A 20,117-nucleotide genomic window follows, 5' to 3' on the forward strand; every position below is an offset into this window, starting at 1 on the left:
GGAAAAGGAGAGGAGGAATCAATTAATTGTGTCTCAATTCTAAATGTGTCTAATTTAAACGTTATTCACCACTAGTTATACAAAGTCTCTTTGTACATCAAGAACTATCCTTAAAGGGTGAGGACATATAGAAAACTGTTTAAGATACAAATGCAAGTTTCAATCAGCACAAGGTCATGGCTATATAGTTTCATATACTAAGTCTTTTAGCTCACAATCCTGCCAACAGATCTGCAGGTGTGACTCCTATTCCTGAGCATACTTCCTGATGAAATAAATGGGAGTAAGGGGTCAATACATTCTGATCTATTGTCTATGGGTTGCAAAATCCTCAGGTCACATATTATGTGTGTGTCTTGTGGGGTTCTGATTTTATATCAGGAATAAGGCTGAGATTTTTTCAAAACCACCTTGGGGATTCAGAGGCGCAATTCCCACTGAAAGTGATGGGAGGCTTTTGTGATTTTTTATTAATCTTCCAGGCACCTATGGAAATTTCAGAGAGAGAGAGAGAGAAAATGAGTGAGTGGTGAGAGATAGTTTATCTTAATAATCCAGATAACTTTATAAATAAGGTTGAAAAACACAACTTTGCTTATCTTGTCAGCGTGCAGGTTGAAATTAGAGATGTAATTACACTTTTCTTTGCAAGACTGTAGTGTCAAATTAGTATCATAAATACCTTACATACACTGTCCAAAACTCAAATAATCAAGGAAGTTGCAATTCAAAGGAGACTTTTTTTATGATGATGAATTGACCCCTAGAATCCCCAGAAAGATGATCTAATTGTCTTACAATGGTAACAATTCAATACCAAACCTACTGCACTGAGGTCAGTGTTTCATGTCAAGGGGTCAAAACCAAGACCCTAAAATCCTTAATTGCTACGTTTAATCAAGAGGCACATTTTTCACTCTAAACTTAAACTCAGAAAAGCTCAGATCAGATTACAATAGTTGCCTACAAACAGACAGCCTTTGATAAATTTGTCTGGCTGGGAACCCACTGAAAATGAAAATGAAGCCTTCAGTCTTTTATCTGGATTTTCTCACTACTAAGGTTTAAACAAAATACCACTAACAATTCCAAAAATGCTTAATGAAGCAGCAAATTCTGCCCTTATTTATACCATGGGGTTTGCACATGTGTGAAGTAGAATTGTCTATTTCTAAACCAGAGAGACTATGACACTCCAGAACCCTAGTTATGCACCAGGACCCCATTTTGCTAGCCACTGTAAACACAGAACAAAAAGACAGTCCTCGACTTAAACAGCTTACAATTTAAGTATAGGCACTTAGACACTAATAGGGTGATAAGTAATAGTCAACATCGATTTGTCAAGAACAAATCATGTCAAATCAACCTACTTTCTTCCTTTGACAAGGTTACTGGCATAGTGCTGTAGACATGATTTATCTTTATTTTAGTAATGCTTTTGACACTGTCACCAGGTGGGGGTGGAGCTTGGGCTTCAGCTTCAGCCCTGGGCCCCAGCAAGTATAATGCTGGCCCTGGTGATCCAATTAAAACGGGGTTGTGATCCACTTTGGGGTCCCGACCCAGTTTGAGAACTGCTAGTCTAGAGAAAAGAAGACTGGGGAGGAGGGGCAGGGGTTGATAACAGTCTTCAAATATGTTAAGGGCTGTTCTAAAGAGGACTTTGATCAATTGTCCACTTCCACTTCAGGTAGGACAAGTAATGGGCTCACTTTGCAGCCAGGGATATTTAGGTTAGGTATTAGGAAAAACTTTGATTATAAGGATAGCTAAGCACTGAAACAGACTTCCAATGGAGATTGTGGAATCCCTGCCCATGAAAGTTTTAAAGAACAGATAAGACAAACACCTGTCAAGGATGGTCTAGGTTTACTTGGTCCATCCTCAGTGAAGGGGGATGGACTAGATGACTTCTCAAGGTCCCTTCCAGCCCTTATATTTCTATGATTCTATAAGAGAAGAGACTACATTCTCGAATCAATTCCCACAGGAAAATGATAGAAGACAAAGCACCCCATCACCTGGAGGTGAACACTTTTCACAAAGTGATCACTCCATACCTGAGCTCTCAGTCCTCATCCTCAAAGGAAACCTGCACAACATTTTCAAAAGACAAACCTAAGAGCTTAAATTCATAACTCTGCTAGACACCATAGGCTGACTCCATGGGTGCTCCAGAGCCGGGATGGAGTGGTGGGGTGGGGTGGGGCTGTGGCCTTGAGGAAAGGGGTGGAGTGGGGGCAGCGCTGGGGCAGAGCTGGGGGTCGAGCACCACCTGGCACAACGGAAAGTTGGTGCCAGAGCTAGACACTAAAAATCATGGACTGAATAGGGACACTGGATTTATGGCTTATTACAACAATCTGTCCCACTACTAATCTGTCCTTTTTTGTCCTATGACTGCAGAGGTATTAACAGACCACACCACCTTAAAAGGTCCCTTAGAATATGTACTAACTACCTATGCTAAACAATCTGTTCTACCTTGTATTTCGCTGTGATGCTTGGAGTACCTTTCTCAGACCTGAAGAAGAGCTCTGAGTAGCTCGAAAGCTTGTCTCTCTCCTCAACACAAGTTGGTCCAATAAAATATATGACCCCACCCACCTTGTCTTTCGGATAGGCAAACAGACAGATGCAGGAATATAACATGTCTATACAACCCAGATCTAGGCACTGATTCAGAAAGCACGTTTGAGTTCCACTGCCTTTAATTTGCTTAATTCAAAGTTAATCATGTATTTAAAGAAATATTGCTATTAAAACACATCACTTATCAGGCCTTAGTTTGGATTCCAAAGGATAAATAGTGATTGTCTATTAAAATAAAGGAAGATCAGCAGACAGTATTCAATACACAGAAGAAGCTCAAGTGAAATCTATTTAACAAATTTTGTTCTTTTCTTCTTCCATTAGGGATTTTACCATTGCTATTGATTTTATATGGAAGGCACTCAGATACTATGAGGAGTCGGAGTATAAAACAATTTGGGATAGATATTATCCAAGTACTGGTTACAGGCCCTTTCTCAAAAACCTTGGCATCAGTGCTTATGGTAAGCACTGCTATTGACAGTGGACCAAATGCCAAGAGACTTCAGCTCCTAGAACTAATGGATTAATACATAGGTTGTTGGGGAAAAAAAAAAAAACATGTAAAAGTTTTTTAAAAGAACTTTGTCCTATGGTTGCAGGATTGCCCCCGCATTTACATGGAAAAGGTATGCGTGGATATTGCTGAAATATCCACAACAAATTTAGTGGTATACAGCTTTGCAAGAGAAACTAACAGATACTTAAAAACAAAATAAAGAAACATAACCACACAACACAGCACCTTTTGTTTGACTTTCCCCTATACTGTTTGTTAGCACAACAAACCTTTCAAAGTTGGAAATATGTCCCCATCCCCTTTGATTCTGTCTCCCTTATTTGGCAAATGATTTAATTTATCAGCTTAGTGGTCCCTTGCTCGCAAGTGGGGAGGGAGACCACTCCACCACACTGTGGCAGGAAGCAGCAGGCAGGGCCAAGCAGCTTGTAGCCTCCTAGCAGGGACAAACAACCATTAACTGTCTGAAGCTCTAGCCCCCTTGGGCAGGGCAGTAAGCAGTCTTTAGGCCAGAGTCTCCAGGCTAAGGCTGACACCAATCAAGAGTCTAGGGCAGCAATGAACAGTCTATAAGGGAAGCTCTGGCCTTCTGGGTTGGGCAGAGCAGGGAGCAGGCTTTTGCCTAAGTGGAGTGCCCCACCAATCAGTCCTGGGGCTGGTTTTGAATATCATCTTCATAATGATCTGGATGATGGGATGGACTGCACCCTCAGCAAGTTCACAGATGACACTAAGCTGGGGGGAGAGGTAGATATGCTGGAGGGTAGCGATAGGGTCCAGAGTGACCTAGACAAATTAGAGCACTGGGCCAAAAGAAATCCGATGAGGTTCAACAAGGACAAGTGCAGAGTCCTGCACTTAGGATGGAAGAATCCTATGCATTCCTACAGACTGGGGAACACTGACTAGTGGCTAAGTGGCAGTTCTGCAGAAAAGGACCTGGGGATTACAGTGGACAAGAAGCTGAATATGAGTCAGCAGTGTGCCCTTGTTGCCAAGAAGGCTAATGGCATATTGGGCTGCATTAGTAGGAGCATTGCCAGCAGATCAAGCGAAGTATTTATTCCCTTCTATTCGGCACTGGTGAGGCCACATCTGAAGTATTGTGTTCAGTTTTTGGGGGCCCCAATACAGAAAGGATTTGGACAAATTGGAGAGAGTGCAGTGGAGGGCAACAAAATGATTAGCAGGCTGGGGCACATGACTTATGAGGAGAGGTTGAGGGAACTGGGCTTATTTAGTCTGCAGAAGAGAAGAGTGAGGGGGGATTTGATAGCAGGTCTTCAACTACCTGAAGGGGGGTTCCAAAGAGGATGGAGCTTGGCTGTTCTCAGTGGTGGCAGATGACAAAACAAGGAGCAATGGTCTCAAATTGCATTGGGGAGCTCTAGGTTGGATATTAGGAAAAACTATTTCACTAGGAGGGTGGTGAAGCAGTGGAACGGGTTACCTAGGGAGATGGTGGAATCTCCATCCTTAGAGGTTTTAAAAGTCCGGCTTGACAAAGCTCTGGCCGGGATGATTTAGTTGAGGTTGGTTCTGCTTTGAGCAGGGGGTTGCACTAGATGACCTCCTGTGGTCTCTTCCAATCCTAATCTTCTATGATTCCTGGCTAAGGCAGCCAACAAACACAGACTCTAGGCCCCCCAGTCTCTTTGCTGGGGCAAGCCACAAACAAAGCACAGGCCTTCTGGTTTAGGGGTGAATAGACCACAAAACCAAAGGTGGGGTTGGCAGCAGAAGGGTAAGGGGACCTGGGCCCACGCTACTCCACCAGGTCCCAGCTAAGGGCCCTAACAGTGACAAAACTGGAGCAAAGTCTGGTTTCCCTGGGCTCCTTCCTACCCCATTCCAGGTGCTGGGCTCCACAGTCCAAAGGTGCTCCGTCTCCCTCAAGGTACAGGGCTGATGGCAGTCCCAACAACTCGTACCCAGGATGGGTCTCCTGAGGGGGCAGGGAGCTGCACAGCGCAGTTTCAATTCCAGAGTGCCGCAGTGGGCTGGAGACATCTGCCTCCTTCCATGGCTCCCACTCACCTTTATCCTTCCTGCCCCGCCCTGGTACTTCTGGTGAGGGGGGAGAGAAGGGGGAGATTTGGCTCCTCCCACCAGGCAGTGTGTAGTGGTCCCTCGTTCTCAAGTCTGGAGGGAGGTCACTCTGCCTCACTACACTTACTAATCAGGAATTACAGCCTTGTAGCTAAAGAATGAATCAGGAGAATCAGATTCTGCCACAGACAGAATCTGGGTGACCATGGGCAACTCACTGAAGCTCTCTATGCCTTTATCACCCAATCTCTGGAGTTGAGATAATGCCACTTACCTATATCACAGAGGTATTGGCAGGCTAAATTAACTGATCTTTAAAGAAATGTGCACTGAGATCCTGAAATGGAAGGTGCTATAGATGCAAGGCATTTATTATTTCCCCATGCAGCCTCAAAAATCCCTAATTTTAATGATGCCATTAACAGAAATGTGAATAACTGTGAGAAATCAGTCACATATTTGCAAGCCACTCCACTTTTAACTCTCTTTTCACAATTACTGTGTTGTGTGTATGTACCTGACATGACAAAAACCTAGGCTGAAGACATGGGAAGATTTTTGTGTCATTAAACCAGAATGGTAAAAACATATACTATATTATTAATTCTCTTATCATAGTGCCTCGTGGTCACAATCCAGCACCTCACTGAGCTAGGTGCTGCGTATACAAAGAACAAAGAGAGCGCACAATCTAGGTATAGGACTAGGGACAACAGATGGATACAGGCAGATGGACAGGGGACTACAAAGAAACTATGGAATATTTTAATATATTATATATGTTTGCTATAACTGAAGATGGATTTAAAATTAAAGATTTTGAATCATGGTAAAATCCATAATGTAATATGACTGTAGGGTTGATCAAACCTGGGATTAAGGGTCTTAACATGCATCTTTATAAAGCCCCAGTGAAGGAGATGGGAGACTGATCCATTTAAAGAGCACAGGAGCAGACCCTCAAATGGATTGCCAGAATATATTCTGTTGTCACAAAGATGTCCTCACAACTAAATTTAGTTTCTCAGAAATACAATAAAAAAATAACTCACATAAAAGAATCTTACTTTTCAGCTTTAACAGTACATCCTACTGGCACATCTGTTTTAGTCATTCACCTTGTTCCTTAAATAAATCCCTTTACTAACCAATATAATACAACTCAGACATTACCACTGTAAACAAATATGTTTGGCAAGGAACTATCTGCACAGCTCCAAGAATAGAGCACAAAATTTTTTCTTTGTGGTTTAATTGTATGAAAAAAAGAACCCTATGTTACAGTAACATGAGGAGGTTGCCCTGAAATGTACAAAAAAAAAAAAAACCCAAGGAAATTTAGAGTGCACTGAAAATTCAGTTCAACACTGATCCTCACCTGACATCATTGCAACAAGGCTCTGAAGCAAAGCAGCTCCATGCCTGCAAGCTGTGTGATCAGTTAAGGACAGCATCAGACCACACTGTCTGTCTTAACTTAGGTTTTCTTGCCTTTGAGAATTTAAATCAAACCCTTACCATTACTCCCAACAGATTTTTGTGGTTCAAGTTTGTTTTTTTTTAAAATGGCTTTGAAAGTAAAGGCCTCATGTCCCCGTAAGCTCTGTTTTTGAAACTCTCTGAATACAAATTTATGGTCTACTAGCAAATGTGTTTTAAAATGTGGATTTACTTTCTGTAGTGATTTTTTTAAAACAGAAGTTATATGAAGTACTTTGGAGCACATGAAAGACTCAACCCTTTAAAAGAAAAAAAGCTTCCTCCTGATCAATTCAACCTCAAAACTCTGGCTTGTTTAAAGAACATAGCCTACCTCTCTCCCTCCTCCTCTCCCCAAACAAGCATTACAAATGCAACATTATACAAGTTGAACTAACTCTAAACACTAAAAAAATGGGGGAGAGATAAACAGTGCTAAGGAACCCCAGGCACCCCGTAAATGGAATCTTTAAAATGCTTCTAAACGTCTTCACATCTCACCTGCATTGTTTTGTCTGAATGGATTAAAGGGGTTTTTTTAAATGTGCATTTTTTATTATAACTGCTTGTTCAGAGGAATATATTAGGGACTGAATCTATGCTAATCCATAATTTCAAGATAAGAATTCAAAATAGAACACATGGATCCAGGAATCTGAACGTATTGTATAAAAAAGAAATGCATTATGAAAACCTGTGACTGACTGACAACCACAGCGACTCACTTTAATCGTTTACATTTTTATTTAAACACAAAGGTAGTTGTCATGCAGATTAAGGGCCAAATTCAAAGGTAATGCATGAAGAAGTGTAAATTAGACATCCTTTAAGTAATTTAGAAATACTTTAGTAATGTGTAAATCTAAGCTGGTGTAATTTATACACCAATGTAGGAAACATAAGTGAAAGCAGGGAGGTAATTTACACCTTTTGCAGCTCTCTGGAGAGTAGATTAAACCAATTTAGACTCCCTTACACCTGGGTTGACTTAAGATAAGTAGGTCTAAATGAGTTTAAATCAATGGAGTGGGAGTCTAATTTATACCATTTTAGGTATCACCTTTAAATTAGTCCTGCAAAATGTCATTTGGAAAATATTGTTAACATAAAAATAACGCAGTATTATTGGTACTGTATTGATTAGTTAATAAATACAGTTAGTTGCACTTGCACAACATAAAACTTAAAAAGATTATGTGAAAAAATCAATCAGCAAAAGCCTAATTATAAGAAGGTGGATGCCTCAGGTAAGCAGGGTAAGATAAGATGGCATATCATTAATTTTAAATGTTCCTGGTACAGAAGTGCAGTCTAATCATGGATTATCAGCTCCACTCTCTGTGTGACTAGCACTCTGCTGATGAAATCACACATGCTACAAACCCAGGTAGAAACCTGGAGCTGGCCTGGAAAGGGCAAGTACTAGCTATACCTTTTTCAGAAGTTTTTAAAATGTTATAATGAGAGCTTGCTGATGTGCCACATGGCATGGGAGCTGGGACTCTGTTGTGGAGCTAAGAACCCTGTACAAAGAAAGAGAAAGGTAAACTTTAAAGTTAATAATATGCTGATTCTCCCCCCACCCCCTTTATTCTGATTGGGGCTCTGTACAAGACATTCTAATGCTGGATTTTGTTGGCTTACATTTATATGCAAGAAAGATCACAGGCAACAGAGCAGGGTGCCAGATAAAAGTGTTTAAAGCTCTAGGGTGAAATCCAGGCAGTGTTGAAGTCAATGGATGCTTTCCCATTGATTTCAACGGAGCCAGATTTCACCCCTAGTGCCAAATTTTTTGCTGGTTCAATTTGACTCATTGCAGTAATTTCCAGCAGCAGAGAATTTGGCACATAGTTTTAAATCTGTTTATTTTTACTTATTTAAATTCAATCTATTTGAACCTTAAGATGAATAAATTTATGAGAAAAGAGGGGGAAAAAACTTTTTATTGCCCTTTTTTCCCTAGTTTAACTTTTTAAACTATTTAGGATGAGTTGTGCAAACCCTTACACTCATGAATAAAGGCACTCAATGCATATAATGGTTTGCAGGATCAGGCTCTCTGTTTAATACACTTGGTTAAAAAAAACTACACATTATTCCTGTATCAAAATCCTAAAGCCCAGGGTACATTTCATGCCAAATTTATACGCCCCTCAAAAACAGGATTTATTTTAGAAACATGGACACAAACACATTGCTATTGTTAACAGGGCAGCCTTACGGTGCCATACCGCACCAATAGTTACAGCATTAGATATGTGTCAGGAGAAGTTCAAGAAAATTAGACTTGAAAGTATACTTAAACAAAAGGGGGAAAAGAAAAGATTGCCTATATACATATCCAATTTTCAAACACTTCTAAACTAGGACCCCTCGCCATTAGCCCTGACTCATGCATGCTGTCCAACAGAACTCAGTGGGCCAGATTCTGATTGGTTACATTAGTGCAATCTATACTGGAATTGCTCTGGATTTACACCAGTGTAAATGAGAGTAGAATGTATCAGTTGGAGTACTTATGTAGCAAGAATTTAGAAGGCTATGGGTATTTTTGTTGGGGGAGGGGAGAATCTGATTACCTTATACACAACTCCTGACAATTCTGGCTATTAAATCTTTTTTCCACTGGATATAATTTTTGCCTGAGAGCAAGGGGACACACATACACTGGTTTTATCTTTTTAAAAAAATCACTCTTATTTTAGACTAGACACAAACAATATTGAAAAAGGAGGAAAAAGCTTTTAATCTCACTTTTGCAAACCCTTCCTGTTTCACAGCTAATCTCTGCTAATGACTGGAAGATCCACTGCACATTAATAAAATACTATGAATTAGTGAATTCTTTTTTTTTTAAGTATAGTACATAAAAATTGTTTAGCTTTAACTGTATGAGAATCCTTCTTAGCCTACCAGTAAATGTTTGACAGTACAGTCTGTAAAAGTATTGACATTTTAATAATTTGAGGCTTCACTGGGATGCTATGGAAACAAGGTGCACCTTTCCATAAGCAACACTCCCTTCCAAGTCAGAACAGAATATACTTAGGCAGGAAAAAAATCAAATGCACAACTACAAAAGGGTCAATAACTGGTAATCCTGCTGAAAAGGAGCAGGGGTTATTGTGGATCACAAACTAAATGCATCAACAATGAAAAGCAGTTGCAAAAAAGGCTAATATCATTCTGGGGTGTCTTAACAGGAGCGTCATATGTAAGACATATGTAAGAGCGTCATATGTAAGGCAATTGCCCTGCGCTACCCAGTACTAGTGAGGCCTCAGCCTGTCTCCAGTTCTGGGTGCCACATTCTAAGAAAGATAAGGAGAAACTGGAGAGTGTCCAGAGAAGGGCAACAAAAACGATAAAAGGTTTGGAAAACCTGACCTATGAGGACAGGTTTAAAAACTGGGCATGTTTACTATTGAGAAAAGATGACTGAGAACAGTCTTCAACTATGCGAAGGGCTGTTATAAAGAGGACAGAGACTGTTCTGCACATCCCCTGGAAGTAGGACAAGTAGTAATCAGCTTAACTGGCAAGGGAGATTTAGGTTAAATATGAGGAAAAACCTTTTGCTTATAAGGATAAACACCTTGGATAGGCTTCCAACGGAGGCTGTGGAATCCTCGTCAGCAGAAGTTTTTAAGAATGGGTCTGACAAACACCTGTCAGGGATGATCTAGGTATACTTGATCTTTCCTCAGAGCAAGGGATGGACAAGTTAACTCTCGAGGACCCTTCCAGCCCTACATTGCTATGATTCTATAACACAGACCTATGTACCACTTAAGTCTCATTCATATCTTAAAATATAGCATACGTGGGACTTTAAGTGGTGATGCACAGACCTCATACAGGCCCTCTACAAAGTGGTGAATTAACCTTTAAATATTTACTGGCAAGTGGAGTAAGGCGATTAGGAATTTTTGGCAAGAGTTGTGTGGTTTGGAGGGAATTAGTGGGCCAATATCTGCTTTTAAATAACTGCAGCAGTTTAAATCCCAAATAACTCAGCTGTAGCATCTTTTAGAGGTAGTGAAAAAACAGATTAAGTCTATAGGATGCTACACTGGAGTTACTCGGAATTTGTATCACTGCAACAGAGCACTGTTCTGCCCAGCGAATTTTATACCATAGTATTATTTTATTGTTTTGGATGTTTCGGTCTGCAAAGCACATCAATTTTAAAAATTTCTACACAATTGTAGTATTTACTATTTGAGTTCAAATGGTCTTCTCAGAGACCACCTCCACCCGAGTGTCCTCCTATTGGTGACTGTAAACCCACTGTCATTTTGCTGAATGAATATGGCCAGGGACATACCAGAAACTCTATTTGGAGCACTGGAAGGCACTCCTAAGCCATGCTCTGAAGTTCAGAATGGCAGCTTTCCAGAACTGGTGGCAAACAATGTAGAAGGGATTGGCAGATGACATAGGGACTCAACAGGCTAATCACAGTGAAAAAAACCTAACATTTACAATGAGAAAAATATAAGGAAAGCTTTAAAATAAATAATGTAACATACATCTCAAACCCCCATAACTTGCTGGGAAACAATATGAATAATGCTGCAACAGCAGAATTCTTACCCATTCCCAAGGTGGAGATAATAGGTTTCCAGCTGCACGGGGAAAAAGTTGAAATGAAGAGAAATGGGAGGAAGAATGCCACTAGAGTATGGATTAAGGAATAAGGAACCTGAGACAGAACCGTTATTATACACTGCTTTTCCCCCCTCAAGGTACCTGCTGGGCAAAGATGCATTCACTGTATGCATGTATTTCATATGGGTATGTTATCCTGAACATTAAACGGTTCACGTACTTGCTGCAGCACGTAAACCACAAAGGATACATGAGAAATGAAATGAAAAGATATTCAATTTGCAAAAATATGCTTTCTCCATGCTGCAGAATAGTGGTATAGTGTAAACTCCAAGATAGGTCTTGATATCTATGTGGTCAGAATAAAGAGAAACAGCTTGACAATATCTGAAATCCGTCTATGTGTCCATCAGAATCCCACTTCTACAAAGCTCCTTTGTTTTAAATTTATGAATGAGGTTAGGGCTCATGAAACTGAGGGATTAATAACATTTGCTTGAGCCAAACATAGTACGAATAGGCACGGTGCATGTTCCCCCTTACAGCTCTGCCAATCCATCTCAATCTTGACCTGCAATACTCCTGCTGCTTTTCCAATCCTAGGCCTCTCACAAGCAGAGACTGCTGCCAATGTAGCTGAATGGTGCCAAACTGTCTGGGGTTTTTGTGATGTGGCCAGATGGGGACTAGTATGAAATGAAACTCACCTCCACTCAACAGCAAAGTGAAGATTTGAACCCAGGTGAAAGGCTGGAACACTAGCCCGCAGTACTGAACAGCCTTTAGCAATATACTTCCAACAGAGGAAGGACAGTGTATTGTGCAAAATGTGTAACACTCAAACTATGCAGAGCGGTCTGTTGGCCATGAGAAGATATGCTAGTGGATGTCAAAAAGATCCACAAAATAGTCCAAGTTGTCTATTTACAGTTTACTTTCTGACTTACAACGGGAAAGACTGTCAGAAGGGAATGCTAAACAGCGCAAAGAATCTTTGACCTAGATTTTTCAAGAGAATTATAAAGGCAAGGTATATTTATTAAAACAAGTGGAGCCTCAATAGTTTTAACTTTACCACGTTAGCTGCTGCAATGCCAATTTAAACTATCACTTTCTATTTTTTTTTTTTTTTAAAGCTAAACTGGGTGGTATTCAGTTCTCCTGATTTAGATAGTCAATAGAAACCGAATGTTTAAGTCACAGTGGTAGCAACTGAAACAGTATTTAAAGCTGCAGCCGTGCTGACCCAAATAAAGAAGAAAAAAAAGGAAACTCTTTGCCTTTAAAACTGTGAGTGCAGAAGTGGCTTTAAGTATTGCATCAGCTACTAGGGCTACAATTTAAACCCCTGGTTTTTAATTAAAGCATGTGCATCAACATTACTGGGGGGGAATCCTAATTCAACCGCGTTTAACAATTTAAATCTGGCTACAGAGACATCAATGGTGGAAGAACACTAAAAAAGAAGTTAATTGAATGTTCCATTAAAATAAAACGACAATCATCTTTTTCAATATTTTAAGCTTATACAGAGATAAAACAAAATGCTTCTAGGAAAAGTGAAAAACTAAAAACAGAAACTTGTAAAATGATTTGGCCTCAGCTACATGTCTGTGCCTTCTGGAGTCCATCCCATTAATCTTCCCCCAACTTCTTTGCAGCCATTACAAAATTATCCACTTCTTATTTTATTAAATTAGGGTTTTATAAATGCATGTATTTCTTTCACATTAATAAACAGGGGCCCACATGCTCTCTGTATCAGAGCATTTGTTAGTATGTTAGAAAGTAGTGTTAGATATACATATATAAAATATTTTCATCTTTTTAAAAGGAATAATGCAAGAACTGAAGTCTTAGACTGACCACAGACTAAGTAGTTTGCTCTGGGACCTGACAGCTATTGCACTGCCTTTATAAAATTTGGTGCAATTTAATGTCAAGAACAAAAGCCAAACAGGAATGTGGCTGAAGTACTTGTCATTGGAAGAGTTTGTTTTGTTTTTTAAAAGAACATTAAAATGAGGCACTGCATGGCTCCAAAGACTGGTGACAAATAAAAAAAAATTTAGCACCACATCAGTAATGACTGAAGCTATCATTGGATGACTGTTTGGTAGTACATTCCCACTTCTTAAAGGACAAGTGACCAATTAAAAAAATCCACCATGTCACTAATTGGCAGTCATCTTGGTAGTCACAACTGATATAACAAGGAATGAGGGCAAAATCCTGCAAGGTGCTCAGTGCCCTCAACTGGTGTCTTCAGTCAACTTCTTCATTCAAATGACTTTTTTATTTAATCATCTTCTGATATCAACATGTCTTTCGACACCTGAAGCCAGAAAGCAGTTGAGACCGTCAGCACCTCAAAGTGAAATACCCCAGCAGATACATTGGTAAGGACGTACAACGAAGTTGTTGTCCATGTTATACTTGTTCTGGGGATAGAAGGCCTTCAGTCTCCAGGGTGGTTAATCTAGTTTCTTATACCAGAATTATTTCCATATACGTATATATATTTTAAAGTAAAACAAATGTTAAAATTATACTTTGTTTTTAAGCAACTGAGAGCCAGCCATATTATACAGACTTTTTTTTTTTTTTTTTAAAGCAGCCAACTCAGATATTTGAAGGCGGTCAGCTCCCATTACAGAAGAGTGTAATTAAAAAAAATGATAATCTTTCTCCGGGTTTTTTAAACCTTCTATAGAATAACAGAATTATATCCCTTCTGCAGACTAGCTAAAACAACTATAACAACGGATATAATTTATTTACCATCTTATCGCTTTAATCCCTATTATATAAGGCTTTTCCCTGAAGAGTTTTACTCTTGGGGGAATTCTGCGCCACTGCTGCACAGCAGAAAAATCCCCCGCAGATTCTCTTTACCTTCCGCAGAAAATGGTTTCTCTGGGGAAGCAAAGAGAAGCTGCATCAGTGCTCACTCACTCCTCCCTGGCAGCTCAGACATGTCTGTTTGGGCCACCAGGAGAGAGGTAAATCACTGGGCGGAGGGAGGTCTGGGGATGCCCTGGCTGCCCAGGGATGTCTCAGCTGGGTGGGGAAGGGGGAGGAGGATGGAAATGTAGTTCCCCCTTCCCCTTCCCTTCCTTGCACAGAGCTGCTGGGGCTGGGTTATATCCACCAAGCCCCACTCCCTCAGCCCTCCCCCCGAGCCCTAACCACCTTCACCTGGACTCCCCTGCAGAGTCCAATTCCCCCTGCACCTAGAACCCCACACCAAGCGCCTGTGCAGCCAGATTCCTCCTCGTACCCAGACCCCCGCAAGCTGCCCACACCCAGACTGCGCCACACAGAACCCTGGTACTCTAGAGGGAATTCTGTGCCAAAAAAATTGAAAAATTTAAAATTCTGCAAAGTTCTGCAAAATAACACAGTAACATAATAGCAATGTAATCACACCATTTTCAATTATTTTGGTAATTTATTTCAAAATACTTGTCAGCAAACATTTGAAAATGGTTTGATTATATTGTGTTATTTTAACAAATAAAATAAGCAGATTTTTGCCAAACTTTAAAATATTTTGAACAGAATTTTTAATTTTTTTGGTGCAGAATTCTCTCAGGAGTAGTTTGCCTTGTATCATTCCTCAATCAACACTAAATAATTTTATATTTTAAAAGTTAATCAGGCAGAATGAATATGTTTTTAGGATTTTATTCTGGAGTATGTTCTTTGGTTGCTCCAAAAGAGTTCGGTCTATGATAGTTGGTGAGTTAAGCCCCAATAACTCCTATAGGAAATAGGAGGGGAAAAAGCAATTATTTCAGTGCTGGGATAAAACAATTTAAAAAAATTCCAAGACAGCATGATAAAAATTATACAAGTTCTACTGCTTGTCAGGTCCCTTAAAAAATTCAGGCAACGTTTATAGGCATGCCTAACTTCTGAAGCTTCTTTTTGCTTTTAATCATTAGGGTCAAAACTGCCAATAAGCGTTATGCTCTGATGCACAACTGTGGATTGCTAACCTCCACAGAACTACTTGGATGTCAACAGAACTCCACTCAGACACAACCATCCCCTCATAGGTTATCAACCATAGGATCAGGGCCTCAGTGTACCTGGACAGTACCACTGGGTAATTTAAGGCCTGATTTTCAGAGGTACTGAAAACCTTAACTGGTGCTCAGTACCACAGGAAAAAGAAATCAGTCCATATATTTAGGTTCCTACATATGGATGGAGGAGCCTACCATTTGTCATTCCAATTTGACATTTTTGGCCTTGATTTTTCTCTTCTATGGAAAGAGGGAAGAGAAACCATTACAGACTTTACAAAGTATATAACATGCATTAGATTTAAACACCAAAATAACAAAAACCCATACTGGCCAAGCAAAAGTTATTTACATTGTAACCAGTAAAGCATACTTTTACAAACTTCCTTTGTTTGTATATAGCCCCAAACAGTGGCAAGCATTACTGTACTTAAGCGCATCTGTTTTATTTCACTGTGTCAGTTAATGGTGTTTAACAGGAACAAGGGGGCTGTAAAGCAATATTCTATAATGTACTTCTCAGTTACCAATCAAAGACAAATGCACTACAGGTATTTTTCTTTGGATATATCCCTTTCACACAAGGAGAACAGAATGGAAAAATCCTGCTAAAAGCTGCAAAGTTGAATCAAATCATGCTTGACCTTAGTTTGCTTTGGAAAAGAATAATGAGAGTAAACTTGACTGAAACCGGGCAACTAATTATTCATACCTTTTACGTTACAATCTAGGCTCTTTTTTTACATGTCATCTTTATTGATACGTTACAATCTGTGTCCAAGTCAAAAAAAAGCTCCTTGGTAAATCATAACATGTACTGATTTAATCATTTACAATGTTGCCTATAGCTGTAGTTATCTACAAAAAAATAAAATAATAGGGCAAGATTGTGGCTTTGGATATGCTGGAATGGGAAAGCGGAACTTTAGTGGCCAAATAGATGTGGCCTGAGGCATTTTGCCCACATAGGACACACACAGGAAGGCTGAAGGAGGAACGTTACAGAAGTTAATTCTAGCAAACCTGCATCTACTGCCAATATTCATGCAGAGGATGGAGCCTCTTGGGCCCCACGGATAACGCTAGCTGCACACTTAGCCTAGCGTCAAGGGAGCAGTGTCTTGTTTGAATAAAATCATGTCCATAGTGGAGCTGACCTATTGAACTACCTCCCTTAAATCTCTCCATAAAACACACTTCTTCCACAAAGATTTTCAGCAATGTCCTGGGCAAGTTTTCTCCACAACCCTGAGTTGCTCTCATCCATATACAGTGAGTCAGTTATGTTGCATGCATAATAACTAGACTGTAAACTCCTTGGGTCAAGGACTGCTTCTATATAGATATGTGAAGAGCAAAACAAAATCTCGACTGTCTTTTTGTCTGTGTTTGTACAGAACCTAGCACAATGGGGTACCGGCCCATGATTAGAGTTCCTAGGTGCTACCGTAATACATATTATTATTATTAATAATAATTTTTGATTTTGTACCACCTGAACCAATTCAATGAAAACTCTCTCAAACTTCTGGTCCTTGAAAGCAAACACTAGATGTCACAAACCCCACCCCATATATATATTTAGGACAAAAGCTTTCAACATTGGTACCTAAAATAAATACTTCAATCCATATTTAGGCCCAGACTCAGAAAAACACTTACACATACGCTTCAGTCTCACTGACTTCCATGGAAGTTCTTTCCTGAATCAGGTCATCAGACATTCAAATAAGTGGCCTGATTTTCAGAGATAAGCCAAACGCCTCTGAAAAATCAGGCTATTTATTTAGATAGCTAAATACGGATTTAAGTGCCTAGCTTTAGGCAGTCAAGTCTGAAAATGCTGGCCCTAGCTTGTAAGCTCCTTAGGGCAAGTACCATTAGCTCCCTCTATTTCCTGTAAAAAGAAAAGGAGTACTTGTGGCACCTTAGAGACTAACCAATTTATTTGAGCATGAGCTAAGTGAGCTGTAGCTCACGAAAGCTCATGCTCAAATAAATTGGTTAGTCTCTAAGGTGCCGCAAGTACTCCTTTTCTTTTTGCGAATACAGACTAACACGGCTGCTACTCTGAAATCTATTTCCTGTATGCCACAAAGCACATTGTGGCACTTTACTATGACTAAACAAATAATAATGGGGCTTGCAAACGCAGGCACCTGCGATGAGGAAACTGGACTCAATTTTTATTGATTCTGTACCCAATTATTCTAAATTAAAAACCAAATCAACCTTGTGATTCAAATGTTTTAATTTCCAGTGCTGTCACCAATAGCTGAAGATGATCCTTGCATTGCTCCTAATTATATATTTATTACAAGGCAAATACTCCTACCAGTCACACAGGACTACTGTTCGTCAGAACCAAAGTGTGATATTATGTATAGTGAAATGTTTGGTTAATTCTGGTAATAGATTTATGGGAATAATTATAGGTATGGAGGTAGCCCAGAATATGATTTAATAAAACCTGGTTACAGCATGTCATAGAAAAATCCCTATCTATATTATTCTTGTGAAGTATTCAATTGTAATGCGGACAGGACTTTAATGTGAATTAGAAGTGTGTGTCCTACATAAAATCTCATGCATTTAAAAATAGGATCCTGAGGTTGCAAAGCATTACTGAGCTCCAAGTATCACCAAAAAAAGGACAGAAAGAATTGCAAAACAAAGCACTACCTGTACCCAAAGGTATAAGAATATTTTCACAACAATGATTTTGTCAGAAGATTAGAGGAATTTAGTCTTAGTAGTAAAAGGCATTGCACAATACCTGGCAGGAGCTGTTGGATAAATTACTTTTATATGCTGGAAAACCAAATCCTGATTCAGAACTTGTTTGATCCACGCTCTTACTCCGGGGCCAGTGTCACCTGCAAAACACAAACACACAGGAAATGTTATTCCACATATTTATAGGTAGCACCATACAATGCCAAAAATATTTATACCTGAAATTCACTTAATTTACAAACTCGATCCTGCAAGCTGCTCAGCAACTTCTGAAAGTACTGAGAACCTTCAGCTCTCTTTGAAATCAGGACGTACTCAACACCTGTCTGATCACACTCTTAAAGGGACTACATACTATTGCTTTTATAAACATTTTGCTACAGCATTACTGCCATTGATTTCCCAGTTGGCCACAAAAATCTTGTGTCCTTATAACCTAGATAATTATCCACTGATAGTAAAGTGATAAAAAACCCACAGGGAAATGCAAGAAAATACAAAGTAAAAAACAATCCAAAAAGCTTGTCAGTTGATGTCCTCTTAAAAAAGATGCATTTTATTATTTTCTTCATTTTTTTTAATTACAAAGGTTTTAAATGAACAGTCCTCAAAACGTAGTTGAAAATAATAACTGTATAATTAAATATGATGTTTTTATTAGAAATAGAGTTCAACTAAAATCTCAGATCCAAATTCCCCTGAACTCTTGGTAAAAAGGAGTTCAAAATATGAACCCAGATCCAACCACCTGGCTCCTAGAATTATGACAGGCTGCTCAAAATCCTAAATCCAAACCAGTCCCTTTCTTGAGAGTTGGCTGAGATCAGGGTCTGAATTTTGTGGCTCTGGCCGACACCCAACAACAGTTGAGTCTGTGATCCTACAAGCAGGTGTCCACATGCGTGGATCCTTGCAGATTCAATGTATTCAAAGTGTCTCACAAACATCCATCCATTTTCTCCTCCTTTTAAGCTCTTATCTTCAGCGAACATCTGCAGTGTTCTCAATGTATAACTCGAGTTTTGCCTTTAACCAACGCTCATCCACACACACAAAAATGTCTAACTTGGAGTTAAGTGTTTCTTTAAATTGGAGCTAGCAGACCAGTCAGGAAAGTGGGTTGAAGCTCTAGTGGTACTGACACTCCAGCAAATAAACAACAGGGAAGCGGCATCTTGAGTTACAGAAACTGATCAGCGGCGAATCCAATCGCTCTGTACTACTAATCCAAATCACTGTGTATCTGAAGTATTGTTTCACAGTATAGTCATTCTCAATGGAGCCAGGATAACCTGAGTGGGGTAACTCCATTGTATTCACTAAAGGTAACTGTTGCAGTGAAGACAAGCCCTCAGGTGGAAAAGGCTTTTTATTGCTTTAGGTTTCAACAAAGAAAGCCCCGAGATATTATTTACAAAATAAAATGTAAATAAATACTACGGGATTATGCTTCAGTTAATGAATGGAAGGCAAAAGGACCCTGTCCTGCTCCTGCTTACTGCCAAGCACAAAATGTACTACGAATGGCCCTATTTATGTCAAATCGTAAATAACTCACAGCAGTAAGTGCTAGTCTCCATAGTAAGTCTTTCCAGGATTGGGCCCAAAAATTTTACAGTGTTTATTTTGACTTTGTCATTTTTTTAAAAAATCTATATACAAATTAAAGACATAACTAGGAGCCCATTGTGGATTTATTCCTGCAAACATGCTCATGAGTAACTTCAATCATGTGACTAGCGTAGGCTGGAATCAAAGCAAATCTCAACAGTCAAATTTGGAACATATGGGTTGTCTGTCTAAGATACACTATTAACAAAATACTTTTAAAAGCTTGAAAATAAAATTCCTTTCCCTACATATATCTTTCCTTCATTAGAGAACGTAAGCCTTGATTCTGCAAATCAAAATTAAGTGTGAATGCTTATAAGCATTTGCCAGATTGGAGCCATAGATCTTCTATGTTTTCTCTGTGATACAGGAGATATCATCACATCTCCCCTTTCTTTACTGCCATTTCATGAGCTTTGAGTGTCAGCAGGAGCATGCATAAAGCTGGGAGCCAGGGCTTGTATACACTACCACTGTATTTT

General features: G+C 39.5%; 1 protein-coding gene across 2 annotated transcripts in view; it reads right to left on the reverse strand.

Moving 5' to 3' along the window:
- The window catches only part of LYPLAL1 (lysophospholipase like 1), a 38,822-nt gene that overhangs the window by 15,716 nt on the left and 2,989 nt on the right, over positions 1-20,117 (reverse strand). Inside the window, exons 1-2 of one of the 2 annotated variants that reach the window (XM_073338867.1) lie at positions 8,076-8,148; positions 411-486 (exon numbers count right to left, since the gene is read on the reverse strand). In XM_073338867.1, the coding sequence (XP_073194968.1) occupies positions 411-486; positions 8,076-8,133 (134 nt within the window). In that variant the 5' untranslated portion in view covers positions 8,134-8,148. Of the gene's footprint in view, positions 1-410; positions 487-8,075; positions 8,149-18,064; positions 18,165-20,117 lie in introns of those variants that run through there. The other variant, XM_073338868.1, reaches the window with a different exon arrangement.

The sequence above is a fragment of the Lepidochelys kempii genome, chromosome 3 (assembly GCF_965140285.1).
Source record: "Lepidochelys kempii isolate rLepKem1 chromosome 3, rLepKem1.hap1, whole genome shotgun sequence".
In the NCBI taxonomy this organism is placed as follows: domain Eukaryota; kingdom Metazoa; phylum Chordata; order Testudines; family Cheloniidae; genus Lepidochelys; species Lepidochelys kempii.